The sequence below is a fragment of the Vigna unguiculata genome, chromosome 2 (genome assembly GCF_004118075.2).
Source record: "Vigna unguiculata cultivar IT97K-499-35 chromosome 2, ASM411807v1, whole genome shotgun sequence".
In the NCBI taxonomy this organism is placed as follows: Eukaryota; Viridiplantae; Streptophyta; class Magnoliopsida; order Fabales; family Fabaceae; genus Vigna; species Vigna unguiculata.
Window position 1 is genome coordinate 25,988,042 of NC_040280.1, and position 22,201 is coordinate 26,010,242.

General features: G+C 32.7%; 4 protein-coding genes across 4 annotated transcripts; 3 read left to right on the forward strand and 1 right to left on the reverse strand.

Annotated features, from left to right (window-relative positions):
• The first annotated feature begins 1,643 nt into the window (after positions 1-1,643).
• On the forward strand, positions 1,644-4,936 carry LOC114173279 (probable serine/threonine-protein kinase PBL15). Its single transcript, XM_028057563.1, has 5 exons — positions 1,644-2,114; positions 3,013-3,148; positions 3,487-3,620; positions 3,732-3,855; positions 4,350-4,936. Exons 1-5 carry the CDS (start codon positions 1,698-1,700, stop codon positions 4,799-4,801), a joined length of 1,263 nt encoding a protein of 420 aa, XP_027913364.1. The 5' UTR covers positions 1,644-1,697; the 3' UTR covers positions 4,802-4,936.
• An 894-nt stretch (positions 4,937-5,830) lies between these two features.
• Positions 5,831-7,544, forward strand: LOC114174043. The gene has a single exon (XM_028058784.1). It carries the CDS (start codon positions 6,059-6,061, stop codon positions 7,520-7,522), a length of 1,464 nt encoding a protein of 487 aa, XP_027914585.1. The 5' UTR covers positions 5,831-6,058; the 3' UTR covers positions 7,523-7,544.
• Positions 7,545-7,663: 119 nt separating this feature from the next.
• LOC114174042 (protein NUCLEAR FUSION DEFECTIVE 4-like) lies at positions 7,664-12,686 on the reverse strand. Its single transcript, XM_028058783.1, has 3 exons — positions 12,142-12,686; positions 8,711-9,642; positions 7,664-8,557 (listed from the first exon to the last, which is right to left on the reverse strand). The coding sequence occupies exons 1-3, from the start codon at positions 12,448-12,450 to the stop codon at positions 8,074-8,076; spliced, it is 1,725 nt and encodes a 574-aa protein (XP_027914584.1). The 5' UTR covers positions 12,451-12,686; the 3' UTR covers positions 7,664-8,073.
• A 5,366-nt stretch (positions 12,687-18,052) lies between these two features.
• Positions 18,053-21,789, forward strand: LOC114172998 (probable LRR receptor-like serine/threonine-protein kinase At3g47570). The gene is made up of 3 exons (XM_028057181.1): positions 18,053-20,747; positions 20,838-21,206; positions 21,505-21,789. The coding sequence occupies exons 1-3, from the start codon at positions 18,059-18,061 to the stop codon at positions 21,516-21,518; spliced, it is 3,072 nt and encodes a 1,023-aa protein (XP_027912982.1). The 5' UTR covers positions 18,053-18,058; the 3' UTR covers positions 21,519-21,789.
• Positions 21,790-22,201: the final 412 nt, after the last annotated feature.

Genomic DNA, 22,201 nt, shown 5'->3' on the forward strand with positions numbered 1-22,201 from the left:
ATAAAATAATGAAAAAAAGGAAAAGAAAGGAGACACGTGATATTTTAGTTAACACTCAATTTTTGTTTGGAAAAATATAAAAAGAAAGAACATTATGAACATGTAAACTTCTCCTTGTGTTATAGCATGTTATATTAACTATATTCCACGTTATGAAAAAAAAATGCAACACATTGCTGTGACAAATCTACGTCCAATTTGGTTTGGATAATGATTAGAAATAAAGAAAATCTAACACAAAGAAAAAGAAAAGTTAAAAAGCAAAAGATAAATTATTAGTAACTTAGCAGAATAATTAACAAAAGATAGAATAACACTAATATTTTAATAAAAGTTTTAGAAATAAATCCACATGTTAAATTTATATAAACAGCACTAACAAACCCACTTCCTTAATTATATACAGAAACATACATTATACATCTCTGGTTGCATACAAAATCATCACATTTGATCTCCTTCAACTTTTGTTGGAATTCCCACATCGACTAGAGATAAGGTCAATTCAGAATATATAAGGCCAATTCAGAATATATAAGTGAGATACAAACTTCACCCTACAAACCGATTTTGTAAGATTGAGTTAAGCTTATTTCTAACAATTTTAAACTGATTTTGTGATTAATTGAATACACACACTAGAAGCTATATGAAGCAACATCGAAAGTGATTTTAGGTTGAAAGTGATTCAAATGATATTGCCATGACATGACCAAGTTTTCAAAGTTTGACAAAATTAACATTGGACTGGTTTAACTTTTTATCTGGTTGTTGAAATTGTACGTAATGTGTATACCTCATTCACTACCTAGTTTTGTGTTCATTATAATATTGACTTTTTGGACCACCTTGTCGAATACCTTATCCAGCACTTCAACCTGCAACTGCTCCTCTTCACATTAATTCTTGTATTTCCGAATCAAGACACAAATTGATGCTATCATTCCCTTCGTCACTGTTCTCATTTATACGTTACTTAGGTTACCAAATCATTACCACACATATATACTCTATTCAATCACATTCATTAACTTTTCTTAATCACACCTGTTAACATAAATTATGCATCAAACCATAATATTCTCCTCATGGAACAGATAAGCTTCTATCCTATCTGAATTATTATACACTATAATTAAATGTATCCTTACGCCACCTGGCCATGATTACAGTAACAACTTCACTCTAAAATTAGTAACTTTCACTACATACAATCTTATTATACTCGATAACTTCTTCTATAATACACTATCTATACAAAAATATCTGTAAAACTTTTCATACTGTCAAACAGCATAAATATCAGTGTTCATGTCAGTCCTGAATTAACTGAATTAATAAATACATACATATACATATACATATGTATATGTATATGTTTATGTGAAAGGTGTGTGTCGTGGACCTATAGTAATGTTACGTACAAAAAGACATTGGTGTATTGTGCATGAAGACACTACATAGATGACAAAATAGAGAACAAAACAAGGTATACATAAGTAAACAAACATATGAAAACATATAATAATGTCTCCAAAAATTACCAGAGTGGTTAGAGAGCAGTTGAAGAAAGAATATCTTTTCCCAAGTCTCCATCAAATGTAGGAAAACTTTACCATATATTGTACAATATTCTTGGTACTTATATTTTGCAGAAGAGCACAATTCTTTCTCACAAGACCTTATAACTTTAGGAAATGAAGGAACCATCAAAGGCATGGAGACCCTTCACTGCAAATTGCTGCTCCACAGAGGACCAAACGGTTTTCAAGAACTTCAGCAGGTGCAAGCCTTCACGTTCTGACTTGTCAAAGAACATTGCTCCTTTGCCATCGTTCAGGAGACTCTCCTTCTCTGATCTCAGTCGTTCTTCGTCTGTGCGAATCAATGAGGATCTTGCACAGTCTTTTGGGTCGGATTTGTTTGATTTTCAGCTGAGTGAGTTGCGTGCCATAACGCAGAATTTCAGCAGCAACTTCTTGCTGGGAGAAGGAGGGTTTGGAACTGTGCATAAGGGCTACGTAGATGATCATCTCAGACTCGGTTTGAAGGCACAACCTGTTGCTGTCAAGCTTCTTGACATTGAAGGCTTGCAAGGACACCGTGAATGGCTAGTGAGTAGTATCACCTTTCGTCTCATACATTTTCATCTTTACATTATTTTAAATGTGAACTAAGATAGTACTCTTAATCTATCAAACAGTGTCAATAAACATCAAACCTGAGACGTTTTTAATACAAAGATTATATCCATTCACTTTTAAAATTCAGTATCAAAATTTGGGATATAGACGAAATCTAATTTTGGCATGATAGTTTAACATCACTCTACGATTACAAGTGGTCTTTCATCTTTTCTTTCGCAAGATTCGATTTTAAGTAACTTGCTTGAGGAAAAAAGAAACCTTTGATATATTCATGTAATTAAATTTACAAGTCATTATCAGGGTCGTTTAGTTTTGGTGGTGTAGTTGTTGGAATCAGAATCTTGGCTATTCATTTTTAGGAATGAGTGTGATGAAACTAGTGGGGGTTGACTAAATCCTTCATCAACTCATTTGATTGGGCATCCAAAGAGAAAAGTCAGGGAATTTTGTACTAACTTACAAGACTTTAGTATTGTCCTGCATTATTATTATATCATTTTTGTGTTCATATTTTATTATTTAGATTCTTGGAAGGATGGATGCAAGTCAATCCCTTACAGTACAAGAAAAGTTAAAGAAAATAGTATATTAATGTTAATAGTTTACAAAGACCATTATTTATTATATTTGAGAAAAACCAGAGTAAAGAAACAAGAATTATCCAATTAGATGTCAGAAATGCATGGGGAAATATATGGTGCAACTTTATTAAGTTCTTTGTTTTTATTTTTAATTTATCCAATTTCATCAATAGTGAAAAGGATTGAAATGTTTTGTATTTATTTTTATGTTGAAATTTGGTGAATGAACCACTTATAAATGAAAAACTACAATGAGCAAATTGAATAATTGATTTGGATTGCAGGCAGAAGTGATTTTTCTTGGGCAGCTAAGACACCCCAATTTGGTTAAGTTGATTGGATATTGTTGTGAAGATGAAGAACGATTACTTGTCTATGAATTCATGCCACGTGGAAGTTTGGAGAATCACCTCTTCAGAAGTATGCATCAAAATCCTTTTTTAACTTTGTTGATTTTCACTTCTTACTATTTTATGTTTTCTAAAACAATTTACTCAACAATCAATTTATCATGCAAATTCTGTTAACTTTTGAAAATTGTTAAAGTATTTCAAAAACAAAACTACAGAAACAACTGGGAGAAGTTTTCTTAATCTCTTCTTCAAGTTCTCTCTGTTCTTATGCTGAAGAGACAATTTTTCAGAAAACAGAAATGTGTTCATAGGACAAACACTTGCAATTGTGTTGAGGTAACAGAGAAATTTTAGAAAGTAGAATTTTGTATCTGAAAACATTAAACAAACAATGAGTAATTGCAGGGCTAACATCACTTCCATGGGGAACAAGATTAAAAATTGCAATAGGTGCTGCTAAAGGCCTTTCCTTTTTGCATGGAGCTGAGAAACCAGTCATTTATAGAGACTTCAAGACTTCCAATGTTTTGCTTGATTCAGTACGTAATCAATTACCAATCATTCTCTTTGTTATTGATTAAAACTGTAAAATAACACAAGAAACTAAATCCAATGAGTTTTTATGCATCATCTGCTTCTGTTTATAATAGGAGTTCACAGCAAAATTGTCAGATTTTGGACTTGCAAAAATGGGGCCAGAGGGATCAAACACACATGTTTCAACCAGAGTCATGGGCACTTATGGATATGCAGCCCCAGAATACATCTCAACAGGTAGGGTTAGCAAATCTAATGTGTACCTATTTTCTGGCATGTTTGTTACTTCCATAAGGAGAAAATAAGTGGAATTTCAACTAATAACTGCTGCCAATTGGGTAGAAATTATTATGTTATTATATGATCTACAATCATGACCAATCTCCATATGCTATGTTGATAATTCCTTTGGGAAAATTTAAAATGTTGACAATCTCCATATTAGATGTTCATCACTTTCAACAATATGGATTTTAAATCTAACTCAGTTATACAAAACTGACTTGTAAGATGAGATTTGCATCCATTTCTATATTGTGAATTTGACTTATTTCTAGTTGATATGCGTTCTCTAACGGTTAATTATAGTGTTTGACCGGGTACTTTTTGGTAATGAGAACTAAGTTTGTTGTGGAGATTGGTCAAACCATGTGGAACCAACCATGTAATAGTTTGTCATGAAATTTGGTATACAGTTTGCAGATTTTAATGCAGAATATGATTCTGTACAGGGCATTTAACAACCAAAAGTGATGTCTACAGTTTTGGGGTAGTCCTGCTGGAACTGCTGACAGGAAGAAGAGCAACGGACAAAACAAGACCAAAGACTGAGCAAAACCTTGTAGATTGGTCAAAACCTTACTTGAATAGCAGTAGGAGGTTGAGGTACATTGTGGATCCAAGGCTTGCAGGCCAATATTCTGTGAAGGGTGCAAAGGAAATTGCCCGTTTGGCACTGCAATGCATAAGTTTGAATCCTAAAGACAGACCAAGAATGCCAATGATTGTTGAAACTCTTGAAGCCTTGCAACACTACAAGGACATGGCTGTTACCAGTGGACACTGGCCAGTGTCACAAAAATCTACTAGGAATAAAGTCTCCAACAATAGTAAGATGAATGTGAACACTAGAGCTGGTGCAAACCACAAGCAACCATCACCAGTTCTCAGCAAAAAAACTTGATTGCTACCTTTCAGAAGATTGGTTCTTAATGAAGTATCATGTGGTGTAAGAGTAATTATCAAGCCACCCTACATATATATGTAACTAAATGTATAAAACATAAATGCAATATATATTGAGTGTACATTATTAAAATCTTCCTTTGACAATTCAGATTTCTTCTCAACCCATCCAAAGGAAAATCAGCTAGCTTTTTAAGTCAACTGACAACATGCTTGTTAACTGTAGTTATCAACTAAAGAAAATCTTACGAATACAAGAAAATTAATCTTAAATCTTAATATCGTTAAGACATGTTCTGATAAAAAAGTTGTCACTAAAGACCATGTCTGGTTTAACAAGAGAAGTAAGAACGTAACATATTTCTTCAAGTTAAAGACTTTCCATGTGATTTACAGATCAAGGGAGATTCCAAGAGCATGTAAATGTTATGTACTCAAAGTTATATTCAATGCTTGAGAAGGAAAACCACCAAGCCAGGAATTTTCAACTGGGACTGGACAAATCCTACAATTACGTCACATGATTTGACTAGCATTAATATATTCCAAAAATGGAGAGAAGGGACCAAATTATGTACGCAAATTGCAATAACCCCATCAGGCTCAGCGGTTCCCCAGGAAGTACATGTGACAAATCTATTATAAAAATAAGCTTTTTTACAGAGTTGATTGAGTAATAGTGATAGAAAGTTAAAATTACCAAATAAAATGCTATTTGCATAATAATTTTGTGAGTGTAATAACTTCTATGAAACAGGATCCACCCTATTCTTTTACTAGGATATGCTATTCAAGTGATGTGGAAAAATTAATGTTCGAATTTCTTAAGCTAGCTACTCTGCTTCAGTTCGTGTGGCATCAGAACATGCAAAATTCTAAATTACTAGAAGAACAAGTTGTAGATTTGTAATTAACCAAACTTGTGGTTTCCTTCTTTCTACATAAGATAAAACTTAACCAGGAATTCAGCATGTTAATAATGACTTTAAATTTCTCTCAAGTCCATTCTGGCGTGAGTGTGGATGTTAAATAAAGTTTCTGATTCAGAAACCTACGAAACCTCAGCCACATGAATTCACTTTTTTCCCTCAAAAGGGGCGTGAGAAATGCAATTAGAGTAAAATCTAACTAAAAGGTTCATTGCATGCCTACCTCCCCCACCCCATAGATAATTCCTGTCTTCCACCTCATAGACTACAAAATTCAAAACACAAAAACAAAATCTATGTACAAATTTTCAGAATTCCTTTAACAAATGGCCTTCAACAACAAATCCAAGAAGTCCAGTTCCCCTTCTAAATTTACTTTCTGTGTCACCCTTTTCTTCCTTGTCCTCTTCACCATACCAGCATTTTTCCTCCTCCACACACCCACCACATGCACCACCCTCTCCAAAACCTGGTCTGGTGATCTTCTTTTAGCCGAATTCGCTTGGAACAAACTCCCCTTTCTGGAACAGAACCCTTCACCTGTACCTCTTAAAATCGCTGTCTTCTCTAGAAAATGGCCTATTGGAACGACTCCTGGTGGCATGGAGCGCCATGCATACACACTTCACACTGCTCTTGTTCAGCGGGGCCACAAGGTTCATATATTTACCTCTCCTCCACAAGAAGAAACCTCTTCAACCTTTTCTTCAGACACAACCAATCACCAAGACGATGTTAATGCACCCTCTTCGCCCTTCATCCATTGCCATGAAGGGGAGCCAGGAAAGTGGCGCTACAACAAAGCATGGGAACAGTTTCTGGAACAAAACCAGAAAGAACCCTTCGATGTTGTTCACTCAGAAAGTGTAGCACTTCCTCATTGGCTCGCTCGCGACCTTCCAAACCTTGCAGTTTCATGGCATGGCATAGCACTTGAGAGTTTGCAATCTAGCCTTTTCCAAGACTTAGCTCGTAGAGCCGATGAACCAAGATCCCCGGATTTTGACAAAGGTTTATACGGGGTTCTCCCTAAGATTCTAAATGAGATAAGGTTCTTCAGAAACTATGCACACCATGTTGCTATCAGTGATAGTTGTGGTGAGATGTTAAGAGATGTGTACCAAATCCCCAGCAGAAGAGTGCATGTGATTCTCAATGGAGTTGATGAGGGTGACTTCAGAGAAGATGTGGAATTGGGAAAGGAATTTAGAACCAAAATTGGCATTCCAAGCAATGCTAGTTTAGTGCTTGGTGTCGCTGGAAGATTAGTTAAGGACAAAGGCCACCCTCTCCTTCACGAAGCATACTCTAGGCTAATAACAAAACACCCTAATGTGTATTTGATTGTAGCTGGCTCAGGACCATGGGAGAATCGATATAGGGATTTAGGAAAGCAAGCTCTTGTTCTTGGATCCATGAGTCCTTCCATGCTACGAGCATTCTACAATGCCATTGACATTTTTGTCAATCCCACACTTAGACCACAAGGGCTTGATCTTACACTGATGGAAGCCATGATGAGTGGGAAACCCCTTTTGGCATCAAGGTTTCCTAGCATCAAAGGTAGTGTTGTGGTGGATGATGAATTTGGCTTTATGTTCTCTCCCAACGTGGAATCCCTAATGGAGTCACTTGAAGCAGTGGTGAAGGAAGGAAAGGTAAGCCTTGCAAGGAGGGGAAATGCATGCCGTGAATATGCAATTTCTATGTTTACGGCAACAAAGATGGCGTTGGCATATGAGAGACTATTCCTATGCATAAAAGAAGATAAGTTTTGTAACTATCATTGAGGTGTAATATTTTTCTTTCTATCATTGTCTTATCTGCTTCTGTTATTCAGACAACAGTAACAAAACAAATTTAATGCTTGTCAATTTTAGATTTTGTTTTGGTGATTATAATTTCCTGTATCACTTTATCCGCGTTGTGGATTGGAAGACCATATTCTATATATGATTATGATGTTACAGTAGACTTTTTACCTACCTGTACATATATTACAGTAGGCTTAAAAAGGAAGCTATATATACTTTCTGATAATCAAGTCAGAAGGAAAAGTCACAGGTACTTGTATGGTTTGAAGAGTCTGTCTTTGTTTCAATTCTTCAATCATTAGTAGTTGGCGTATCAGAGGAACTATGCAAGAACATAATTATGCCCCCAAGGGTGCTATGAACTTCCAAAACACAATCACCACTAGGCTGGGTCAGCTAAATGAAGTTACTGACAGTGACTGAATTGGTGTTAATCACAGAGTGCACCAAAACCCTTTAACCAAAAGGCACCAAAAGGATTTAGCATCAACAATTCTATGATTTCCACCTTTCTGCGGTGTCATATGCTAAGATACAAGCGACTGCGCCCAAATCCTCGAACGATGTCTCTCAAAATGATCATAGGCGTGTTTGGTTCTCAAGAACAAGAGCACACTAGAAGCTAGTCCTAAGACAGACATAGCTCCCCACCACACAAATGTCCAGAAGTAGCACTTCCTTCCCATGCACACCAGTGTGTCACCCATAAAGTCACCTGTGACTGAGTAAGCATTGGCATCGTAGATCGCTGCAGCCAGAAAACCATACAGAAGAGACCCAATTGGAATGTTCGTTATGAGAATATTGTGATTGACACTCACACTGTTGGGTCCAAATAGTTCCGATGTAACTGCCACTGCTGCTGCGAAGATGAAACCAGAACTCAGACCAATCAGTGCAGTGCTAACTTTAAGTGCAGCTGCACTGTCTGATACAGCAAGCAATATAAATGCAACTGGGGTTGGAAAAAGCCCAATGGCTAGCCATCCGGTTCTTGCAAAGTAGAACTTGCTGCATTTTGGAAAAAAAATACTATCATCATAACTGCTACAAACTTATATTACAAAACAAGATTCACTCCTTAATAAAGAGAATGCTAACAAAATATGTATTAAGAGAAAGAGTTCACCAAAACATGATAGATAATGGTGAGAAAACACTTACTTTCGAATGTAGTCTGGTACAGCCGAAAGCAATCGACCAAAGAAAGAAAATGATGAGTATAATGTGACAAGGGTAGATATACTTGAACTCAGGCCTAAAGATTGAGCTATCTGTCCCAGATTGTTGCTATAGACAAGACCAATTGTGCCACCACAGAAGTATGCAATATAATAGAGCCAGAAATCCACCCTCCGGACAACCTCTGCAGCGGTGTGCTCTTCTCCTAGAATTGCCAACTGATCCTGAGCAAGCACCTTGTCACAGCCCATGCCACTGGTTTTTGCCCTCTGACTTCCATGCATTGATCCATTCTCACCCAACAGGCCGTGATCTTCTCCATTGCTGAGGTTGAGAGTACTGGTGAGGAGTTCCTTGTGAAGCTCAAGATCATCAACATGAACAAGAAGGAAACCAGAGCCTTCCATCTGAAAGCTGGAATTGATGGCATTGTGAAACCAATCTCGAGCATAGATGGTGCCAGGGATGCATAGTGGGGATATGAGGAGAAAAATGGCCCCACCAAAGTAGAGCCTCGAGGTGGCTTCATCAGAAGTTGATGAGGCAAAGAGGAGGAGGTAAATGCCAGTGAAGATGGCGAGGAAGTTGAGTATTAGAAATATCACTGAGTTTCTGCGAGCAGCATCTGCAGATCTTGAGAGAGAGTCTAAAGGAGGTTGAAGAAGAATTGGGATTAGTGCTGCAAGAGAAGTGAGAAGAGGCACAAGGGCGTTCAAGAGAAGGTAGAGTGAATCCGATGAAGGGTCTATTGAATTGGCCGCAAGTGTGTAGAGTGCAGCACTCACACCATTGAAACTCACTGTGAGTGACAATGCAAGGGGTCTGTTCACTGGAAAATTCCTAATGCAAAGAACAAAACACACTGTGTTGAACCAACAGATGCTGCAGCCACTCAACAAACTCAGAAGAAAGAACTGCCACACACAAAACAAAAAGCTAATTAACCTGAAAATCAACATAAGCAACTTTCTGTATTAATACATCACAACTTCACAATAGTTTGGTTAAAGAAAATTTCCAAAGTTGTTATCATTTCTCGTTTATGTGAATAATTTCTTGTGCAAGAATGTATGTTCCACAATCATATTTACACACCCTTGATCTTGTATACGAGTATTTGATAATCTTATTTTAGTAGTATAACAATATAGATACGAGTAAAAAAGTTTTATTATCATAAAGTTATATAAAATCGTTATCATTGTATAGGAGAAAGAGACTGTAAAAGCATAATTTTTGTAATCTTTTCTGGTGTGTGGTACATGCAGACGAAGTGGCGTGCAGAAAAGAACCACGTCAAATGGGTACGGTTTGGAGTTTTGGCCATTGGGACCAGCAGTTACAGTTGAGAAGTTGTGAAATGAGACGTGTTTGGAAAACACGACCACAAAACACAACTAAACATAACAGGACGATAAATATAAAAGATTCACGGAGGAAAATATGACAGCTTCTGTCCTTTTCCGAAAGAAATATATGGTCCGTTGAAAGCTCTTCTTTTTGAAGTCCATTCAAATCTATGAGGAACCTTTCAAAACTAGCCAAAACTACAATTTTTATTAGACCTGTCCTTGGGAATGGAGTGTAGTGTTGTGTACTGTAGTGATAAAAATCGCCGAAGCAGATTCCTGGTACCCTTCAACAAGTTTTGTTAATTTTTATTGTCTAAGTTACTAGTTCATTAAAATGGGTTAATGATGATAATGGTTAGAACTTATTAGTAAAAGACAAGAAAGGAGTGGACCACAAATTATTGTGATGTGTGAAAAAAGAGAAAAAATTGATAGAAGATAGAAAAGTGAAGGGTTGGTGGTATGAGAAGAATTAATGAAGTGTATGTAATGTACGTAAGGAAGGTGTGCACCACAAGGCCATCATCCATAACCAAGTGCTACTTGTCAGTCAAGGCCATAACTCTCTCCATGCTAAGAATTCAAAGATTTTTATTTTTTTTTGACTGCTAAAAAATACGTTTTCAAAATATTTTTTTTTTCTTATGTATTGCCAAAAAAGATTCTAGGTAGCATATTACTCACCATATTTATAACCAAATTCTTCATTCTTAAAAACTGAATTCTTTTACTTAATTTTTTGAAAATAAGGTTTCAGAAATTTTAAAGTTTAAAATTATAATACTTAAATTAGTTAATAGATTACAATATTAATGTTATTTGAAATTTATTTTTATAATTTTTTAAGTAAATTTTTAAATAAAATTAGTATTGAGATTCTCTTAAAAAAATATCAAGCTACTTGATAATATAAGTTACAAATTTAAGTATTGATTTAAATTAATAATTCATTGTGTTTATAATTAAATCTATTTATTAACTTAATTATCTAAGATATACATAAGAGATTAAATTTATTGTAATATTTTGTTTCTAGTAATCAATTGATGTAGGATATATATTTTTTAAGTGTAATAAATGTTTTAAAAATGCAATAAATAGATTTAGTTTTGGTCTAATGATATTTGTAAATATTTCACGGAAGTAAAATAATAAAGAATGTATACAAGTATTTTAATGAATTAAATATTCTTAATTTAATTATGTAATTAAATTAAGATGTGGTGTGTTTTTAATAAGATGACGTGGTTACAATTATTACTTTTAAGCACCGTAGTATTTTTGAAAAATATAACATTTTAAGTTCTTACAAAAAAGATTCTTTGAAAATAAAAATTGGAAATTTAAGATACAATTTAAATTAATAATTTAATTTGATACTGTAAAGATCTATGGAACATTTTCAATATGATAACCATTATCTTCTCAACATAGAAATAACTCAAATTTAAAGAAATATTAAAAACGTAAATATTATTTATTAAAATAAGAAGCATCAATTCAAAATTAAAAAAAAAAACAGTAAATAACAAAAACAAAGTAGATAAATAAATTTATTAATAATAAAAAATATATTAATCATTCAATTAATATTAATTAATTTAGTTTAATAGTTTATATAAAAACGAAAGTAAATTTTGAGAAGAAAGCAAAAAAATTAATTTAGTTTGAGAGAAAAAACGAAAATCAAGTTAGAAACGAAAGTTTGATTTCTTAAAAGTCGAACTCTGACCCTAATCAATAAATAGTATTATGTAGATAAATATTTTTATTTTGAATAATAGGTATATATAGAAGTAATTTTTTCTTTTACCAATTGGGAAAAACAAAAAAGAAATATTGGTTTTTTGTTTAACGGGAAGTCTATGAAAAGTAGGAATGTACTAAAATTACATTACATTATTGGCAAGAAAATATTTGGCTCTAGATATTTAACCCTAGTTAAGCTTGAGTAAGGTAAAGTAATACACAGACATTAGGTTATACTAATGTGGATGAAGAGAAAGAAAAAATAGAAGAATATTTGTCGTATGCATGAAGATGAAGGGAAGAAGAGAAAACCAGGTAATAAGGCAAGGCGATGAAGTTATTGATGGCGAGCCACTGTAGGCCGTAGCCGAGGAGTCCCATGGCGGAGGCGATGAAGATGACGACGGAGAGCGGGAGACGAGAGAGGGCGAGGCCGGAGGACCAACCGAAGACCTTGCCCATGTCGTTGGCGGTTGCGAGGTAGTTGAGTTTGATCTGAGAGATGTTGAGAAGGGATTTGAGGGAAGAGGAATAGTCGGAGAAGTCGAAGTTTGTGCCGGTGAAGGCCTGAATCCAGATGGTCGCCACCAGAACCATCCACTTCCTAGATTGTCCGGTCATCGTCGTCACAACGTAAGACTGTGTCTCTGTTTGCGTTCAATTGCTCCCTTATAGAGGAACCGCTCGGCCACACAAATAACCATCAACACACAAACTAAATCCCTTTTCCAACTCCCTGTAAACACATATACAAAACACAGACAGTTAGTTAATTAATTAATTAATTAATTAATTTTCTCCTACTAACTGCTCTTCTTCACTCAAATAGTTCGTTCTAGTTATAATTTATAGAAGGTGAGTAATTTAATAAGAATGATTTATAATAGACATATAGGTGAGGGTTGTTTTTAATAGAACAAATGTGTAGTTATTTTTAAGTAGTTACATATTTATTACAATTATTTATTTTATTAAACGATAGAATTTTTAACTAAAAATATTATTTAAAATAGTTATAAGAATGTTTTTTTTTTCATAATGATATAGATACTTACAACAAATAAAGTCGTAGAAATGTTTAATTGAAAAATACAAAAAAAAAAAAATATTTCAATTCGTCTGAAGAATATCCAAATTCAGCGAATAGGTGTATCAACACGGGTATCGTTCAAATTTTTTGAATAGAAGAGAATATATATATATATATATATATATATATATATATATATATATATATAATTATTTAACAAATATTGAAGTATTTGTACTTTAAAAAGCAAAAATAAATATAATCAATCCACTTTATATTTTTATCATAGTAGTTTGTCATGGATCATAACTTTTTTAAATAATTTTAAGTTTTTGATAATTTTTGGAAGGTTATTTTAACGAAAAATCTTTACTTGAAAGTCTTTATTAGAAAAACTTTCGACGTAAGGATTATATTCTGCTCATATGAGCTTGTCACCAAGACTAATTATTGACTTACTTATAAATCTTTCAAAAAGAAAGAATTCATAGGAAAGACACAATACCAATGATATATAAGTCAAAACCACACTACTTCCAACAAAATAATTTAAAAATAATAGTTTTATGGATCTTCATCTTGTGTTCAATTTTTTTATTTCTATTGAGATTTAGACTCATACTTGAATCCTAACCATTCTTAATTATAATTTTAATTTTTTATGTATAATATATATTGGGTTTTAGTTTTCTTAAATTTCAATTTTGTCTCAAACAATTTTGATTTCTAAAATAATATTAACATATATTGAAAATATATTTAGATAAGTTTTTTTATAACATCTTCAAGAAAAATAAAATATACAATATACAATATATAGCACAAGTTAAACATAAAAATTCCGAAAATTATATAAAAAGAATTTCCGCAAAATAAAATAAAAAAGACAGAAATGGATTTCATATTGTAATTTCACCTAGTGAAATATATTAACATTGCATTACATGTTGAAAGTGAGAACGTATATATGTGATGTCTTACAGCCAATGAATTAAATTTTATGAATCACAAGAGAATCAGTTTCTCACTCCATATATGTTATTTCCTTTTCTGCCAAACGTTACCTTAATCACAAAGAAATCACATTTATATATATTTTGGTTTTATAAGGTTTCCTTTTCTGGCTATAGCAACAAAGAAAACATATTCATTTGTTCGTTTATAGAAAGTTTAACTAACAGCTATGGATGGAAGTGTTTGACTCTTGGTTGTTTGTTTTGACTGTCGGATTCTCTTCTGTCTTATGATGAGTCGATGGATGCAGTTCAAGATTTTAAAAGTAACACTGTGTTCTTTCAATATTAATTTTAAAATGATATCATGACTCTCAAAACTGAGTGCATCAAACAAACAACAAAAAAAAATGTTACTTCATTATTATTAACCCAATATGACAAAGTAAATGACATATTATCAAATTACTAATTAAGATTTTTAAAAGAGTTAAATTATTAAGAGGAATAATTTGTTCCATCAACTATTTTTCTCTTTTTTAATGAAAAATAAAAAGTATAGATTGTGAATACATTATCGTTAATCCCTTCTTTTATAAATTTTTAATCCATTTATCATTTAATTCTTTATTATTATTTATTTTGTTAAGTCTCTTAGTAAGTAATATTCTCTTAATTAAATGAAACTTAAAATTTCTAATCATTCTTCATTGTGAATTATTAGTGTCCCATCAACATACTTTTCGGCTTTTAATATTTATTATCATAACTATAATTAAGTCCATTTTAAGAAAAACAATGCATGTGAATTCATTAAATTCGAATACACCAATGCAAAACATTTATACATAACATACATATTTATAAAATGACAATTAAAATATGCACAACCACCTACTCCTTTTTTATATATAAATAAAACTAATAATACATGACAATTGTCTACAAATATATTCCTCAACCAATTAGTTAACCTTTAGAAATGTATAATTGTCTTATAACAAATCTCAATAAATGCATGTATGTATAATTTAGCATATTTATTCTGTAAAAATTGATATAAATTATTATTAATTTTGAATTATACAAATTTTAGATATTGACAGCTAACGAAATTTATCAGACCTATATTCCTATACAAATATTTATTAACTATAGAATCTAATTTCATTCCACTCTCATATCCTTGAAACTTTCCTTTTCAATTAGCCATATGCAATTAATGTGTGATGGGGAAAATGGGTGCATGGAGACTATCCATTTAAAGAATTTATATCATATACAGTACGTATGTCATGGAATCCAATAATAAAAAAAAAAAAAAACTTTTAACTCTATTGGAATACACTAGAGCGTGAGCCATTGTACTACATAGATAAAAATGGATACAGTTTAAACTGAAGGTTAAACAAATTAATAAATTAGGAAGTATTTGTAAGACTGATAAGTAATAGTCTTCGGTGCGGATTTTCATTAAATATTTTAAGATATCAAAATTAGAGATGACAAATAAATCCGTCTTCGTGGATATTGTCCGAACTCGTTTCCGTTTTGACGGGGAATTCCCCATTGACTGGGTATGGATATGGGAAATCCCCAACTTTTTCAATTGGGTATGAGGATGGTTATGGATATGTACATATCCCTGCCATAATACCGTCTCCGCCATATCTCCATCATCATTTAAATTATTAAAATATTTACAATTAATTAAGTAACCATATATATATATATATATTTCTTAATTTTTTATTTCTTCTAATTATTTGATTTGTCATGAAACTCATTCGCATCTTTAATATATTTTTCATCTTATCATAACATTTATGTAATCATGTTAAAATGATGTATGTCAATTAAATTTTTTATGTCTTATATTTGAATATTTCTATTATTTTTTAATATTTTTATTTATTGTATATTTTCCTTTTACATGAGTATGTTCAATACTCTCAATTTAAGTATTTAATAGCCTAAATCTTTCATTTACTAGGTAATATAAAAAAAATACTTTACTTATTTTTATTAATTTTTGTTTCATTTGAAAATTTTTTATTAATTTTTGTTTCATTTGAAAAACTCTTTTGTTTCGCTAAAACAATTATTTTTCAACCATTGAGTATATACGTTGATATTTGAAAAGTGTTCTTAGATGTCTAAAGTATTTTTCATCTTATCATACCCTTAATTATACATTCGTTTTCCTTTGTGTGATTTCTTTCAATAGTTTCTCAAATTGTTTCTAAGACATACATTCATTAATTTTTTAATATTTTTATTTGTTATTTATTTTCATCATGTAGAATACTATTTCAGTATATTTTATCTAATTATTTTTATTTTTTAACTCATTATATCAATCATACTGTAATTTTTCACTATAATTGTATAAATAACTTTTATTTACTACAATATCAAAATTTAATGTAATTGCCATGAATATTTTTTTATCACCATCCAACATATATTGGAGTTCAAAAGATACAATAATCATGTTAAATTTGTTTTATTATGTTTATTATTTGTTATTTACGTCATTTTGATTAAGTGATGTATTATCATTTTTATTAGTGTATAAAAAAATAGATTAATTAGAATTTAAAAAATTGAAGTAAACAAACATTAAAAATATATTTTAATTTGAATATTTGTTTTCCTTTAAAATTTTTTAAAAATATTTTTAAATTTTATCAACTAGGTTTCATTAATGTTTGCATTTTGCAAATTTAATAAATGTTTTAGTTCTCATGAAATTTTATTTGGCATTCCAATCTAAAATGTAAACAATTATAATTTATTTCAAAGTATTTGATATCAAGAAACAACCATCCTCCTAATATTGAATATTTGATAATATTATGTTTCCTTTATCGTAATTTTTTATTATTTTATAAAAATTAATATTGAAGTAGTAAGGAAACGGGTACGGGTATGGATACAATATTATACCCGTTACCCGGTGAGGATGGGATAAAACTTTGATATCCGTTGGGTTTGGGTATGGGTATGGGGATAATTATTTTTACGAGGATGGGTATGGGATAGTGAAACCCGTTCCCACCCCGTCCCGTTGCCATCCCTAATCAATATATTTATCTTTATACTGATCTATACAATATTTTAGGTATTAAATATATCTAAGTTAATATATATATATATATATATATATATATATATATATATATATATATTTAAAATTAGACATTAATTTATATATAAAAAAAATGGGATCCAAGACTTCCTATGCTTCTTCTGAGATTCATCACGGCTAACCTTATCAAGAAGTATTGCACAAAACTAAAAACACCTCAACATAATCACACAATGTTTAGGTGACCAACCAAATGATAATGTGCATTTAAAATCAATCATAATGACTAAACAAATAAGAATGCTATGAATTCTAATGTCCATTCAGATAAGGATTCGGATAAAGGTTCAACAAGAATAATATAGCTCCCATGTTTTCTTCTTACACCTCCATCTTTTTAAATTTCAATTATATCTGCACAATAATTTTAACTTTAGATTTTTCGATCCATATATATTCTAGATCGTACGATCCGTAATATAAAATTATATTTCAGATTATGCAATTCGTAATGTGTAATGCAAGTTTACATTCTGGATTGTATAATTCGTAATTTGTAATGCAAGTTTACATTCTGGATTGTATAATCTGTAATTATATTATGAATTGTATAGTTCAAAATGTAAACTTGCATTTCACATTGTAAAATCTGAAATGCATACGAATTGTGAAGTTTTAAACTTATATTTCATGTCTTTCATCGTTGGTTCCTATCTTCTTCCTTACACTTCATATTTTTATTACCTTTTTCATTTGTTTTAGTGAACACTTGTGAATATTTTTGAGGATAGAGGTGGAAGGAGAAGATGGGGTGAAGGTGAAGACAGAGATGGAGGTGGGAGAAGATGGAGTGGAGGTGGAGGTGATAAAGAAGATGGGGTGGAGGTGAAGAAAAGTATGGAAGTGTTGTGAAAGAGGAGATGAGGAGTAGGAGGGAAGAAGAGGATGACAATTTTAACTTTTTACCTTGCATATGGAGTGTAGTAAGAAAACATGGGCTTCTATATACAGTAAATCAGCACTACTGTTTCTAAGTCATTGAATCTGCATGTTCCACGTGCCAGTGTTGATAGGGTGTTACCCAGCTCACATCTCCTAAGTCATTGAATCTTCTGAAGAGTATCACCATCTATCGGTCATCAAGTCTTGCCCAAGATGAACTATTTTTCTCATTTCTTACTTTCATTACATGTCTATCTGTTTTCTCTCTTTGCGTTAAACTCAGTAGTACCATTTACCCCAAACATTATTGCTTATGCATTACCAAATAATTCTGATCATTTCTCACTACTTAAGTTCAAAGAAGCCATATCCACGGACCCCTTTGGAATCTTACTCTCATGGAATACTTCTATTCACTTTTGTCACTGGTATGGAATCACATGCAATTCCAAGCTTCAAAGAGTTACAGAGTTGAATTTAGAAGGACACCAATTGAAGGGATTCTTATCTCCTCACATTGGAAATCTCTCATACATGACAAACTTCAGCATCATGAACAACAACTTCTATGGGGAAATCCCACAAGAAGTTGGACGATTGTCACAACTGCAGAAACTCTATCTGGGAAATAACTCATTTGTAGGAGAAATCCCTACAAACTTGACAGGTTGCGCTCATCTCACAATCTTATACTTGTTTGGAAACAATTTGATTGGCAAAATACCAATCCAAATTGGCTCACTTCAAAAACTTCAAAGTTTAAATGTTGGGAAGAACAGGTTAACAGGAGGAATCTCACCATTCATAGGGAATGTTTCATCCCTGATTTATCTCTCCGTCATTATTAACAATTTAGAAGGAGATATTCCTCTACAGATATGCAGTCTCAAAAGCTTGGCATTTGTATATGTGAGTCTCAACAACTTGGCTGGACCATTTCCTTATTGTCTCTACAATATGTCTTGTCTCACTGAAATTGACGCATCAATAAATCAATTCAATGGCTCTCTTCCTCCCAGTATGTTCCACACTCTACCTAATCTCCGGACATTTACAATTGGTGGCAATGAAGTTTCAGGTCCAATTCCGGTTTCCATCACTAATGCATCTATGCTTTCAAGGCTTCAGATCTCTAGAAACTATTTCACCGGACAAGTTCCCAGTTTGGGGAAGCTACAATATCTATCTTTCCTTTCTTTGGAAAAAAACAATTTAGGTAACAATTCAATTAACGATTTAGAATTTTTAAAATCCTTGACAAACTGCAGTAAGTTGCAGATTTTGGGTCTGTCTGCCAATAATTTTGGAGGTCATTTGCCAAATTCCATGGGTAATTTATCCACCCAACTCACTCAACTATATCTAGGAGGCAATCGCATATCAGGAGAAATTCCTGCATCCTTAGGAAATTTAATTGGCTTAAATCTCTTGATGATAGAACAAAACAGCATTAGTGGAATTATCCCAACAACTTTTGGGAAGTTTCAGAAAATGCAAAAGTTGACGTTGGGTTCAAACTATCTGTCAGGGCAAATAGGAGCCTTCATAGGCAACCTCAGTCAATTGTTTTTTCTAGGTTTGGAGAAAAATATGTTACAAGGAAATATTCCTCCGAATATAGGAAACTGTCAAAAGTTACAAGAATTGGATCTATATCAAAACAACCTCACAGGAACCATACCCATTGAGATTTTCAATCTGTCATCTCTAACAAACTTTCTTGATTTGACAGAAAACTCTTTGAGTGGTAGCATACCAGCAGAAGTGGGCAACCTAAAACACGTCGATTTTCTATCTCTGTCTAACAACTATTTGTCTGGTCACATTCCTAGCACTATCGGGGAATGCATAATGTTGGAGTACCTCTATTTGGAAGGAAATTCCTTACAAGGAATCATACCATCTTCTTTGGCATCACTGAAAAGCCTTCGAGTTTTAGACATGTCACAAAACCACTTGTCCGGATCAATTCCTAACTCTCTGCAGAACATTCATTTCTTAGAATATTTCAATGTATCTTTTAATATGTTGGACGGTGAGATACCAACTGAAGGTGTCTTTCGAAATGCAAGTGCATTAGGTGTAGCTGGAAATAGTAAGCTCTGTGGAGGTATTTCAGAACTGCATCTACCACCATGTCCTGTCAAAGCTAAGAAACTTGAGAAACACCACATGTTTAGGTTGTATGCAATCATAGTTAGTGCAGTTGTTTTTCTTCTCATACTGTCAGTTATGTTAACAATCTGCCGGATGAGGAAAGGAAATAAGAAACCATCGCTGGATTCACCGAGAATTGACCAACTAGCTAAAGTTTCATACCAAAGTTTGCACAACGGAACTAATGGTTTCTCAACTACAAACTTGATAGGATCTGGGAATTTTAGCACTGTCTACAGAGGAACTCTTGATTTAGAAGACAAAGTCGTTGCCATAAAGGTCCTAAACCTTCAAAGAAAAGGAGCTCACAAGAGTTTCATTGTTGAATGCAATGCACTTAAAAATGTTAGGCATCGAAATCTTGTTAAGATTTTGACATGTTGTTCTAGCACAGATTACAAAGGTCAAGACTTTAAAGCTCTAGTTTTTGAGTACATGAGAAATGGAAGCTTGGAGCAATGGCTGCATCCTAGAACATTAAATACAGAGCATTCAAGAACATTGAGCCTTGATCAAAGATTAAATATCATGATTGATATTGCTTCTGCATTACATTATCTTCATCATGAATATGAGCAATCAATCATTCACTGTGACTTGAAGCCTAGCAATGTCTTGCTTGATGATGACATGGTTGCTCATGTTGGTGATTTTGGAATAGCAAGACTTCTAAACATTAATAGCACCACTTCTAAGCAAGCAACTTCAACTGGAATAAAAGGGACGGTTGGCTATGCTCCCCCAGGTATTATGTAAACTTTTTAATAGAATTTTTTTATGTCTTGCCTTTTGTTAAGAACTTATTTACTAATCAAAGTTTTGCTATACATGTCAGAGTATGGAGTGGGTTCTGAGGTGTCTACGCACGGGGACATGTACAGCTTTGGAATTCTTATGTTGGAAATGTTTACAGGAAGGAGACCCACAGATGAAACTTTTGAGGGTGGTCAAAATTTGCATACTTTTGTGAAAAATTCATTTCCTAATAATGTTTTGCAGATTTTGGACCCGTCACTTGTAGCAAAACCAGAACAAGCAACAATAGAAGAAGAAAACACTCAGAACCTTACTACAACCATTGAAAAGCACTTCATTTCAGTCATTAGAATTGGACTTGCTTGTTCACTAGAGTCCCCAAACGAAAGAATGAATATAGTGGATGTCACTAGAGAGCTAAATAAAATCAAGAGACTCTTTCTATCTGGTAAGACAAATGGAAAATGACTTCATTCTCCCCATAATACTTGAGAACAAATGTAGATACATCATCTTGTGGCTTTTGCCACTCCATTACAAATTATTTCCCCACAGATTAAGTTTTCCTTTTCAAACTTAACAGTATAGTAAAATTGAGAGTTCTATATTCTTAATTGCATATGTTGCTGGCTTCAGCTCATGCCCTATTAATTGCTCATAAAGTTACAATTTCATTTTCTGTTGTTTCTCTCTGTATTTCAAAATTCCAAAACTATGAAGCTAACCAGCTTCTTGTCAAATTTCAGGTGTCAACACTTGAATAATCAAAGCTGAGGTCAAAAGTCACGGCTATTTCAGAAACTGATGTGTTTGCAATGTGGTTTACTACTTAATTATATTTTACCCAGCTCTTGGGATAAGGTTTTTGTTGTTGTATCTGCTCATATGAATTCGTCAATCCATCCTTCAAAGTTGTCTATCCTATGCTAATGTATATCAAGTAATGGACTTGTGCTTTCTATACTCTTATTTCACATGATTTGGTCAATTTTAGTATTATTTTTTGCAGTCCATATACTTTTTTTTTAATATCAAGGAGCTATGTACCAGAGAATTCTGTTTAACTTAAGGTTTATTAGATGTGAAATTGATGATGGTCGAAAAATAAAAAGTCATGTGAAATAAGCAAATTAATGAGCATACACAGAGTACAAAGTAGACTACAAACTTATTCTAGTTGATGCACTGATTGTATATTCTTTGCACAGACAATCTCTCTATTGAAAGGGATTTCACATTTCCGATTCCAAGATCTTGTGTAAAATCATGTTAAAATTTTAAGATAACAAGAAAAAATATGTCAAACATATATGCAGAGACCTTTCGATCTATCCAAAGAGTGGTACTTGTAGTTTGTAGAAACAATAAAGGAATTCAGAAACAACTTTTATAGGATTCATACAATAATCAAACAATTTAATCCAGTGATTGTCTGTCTGTTTG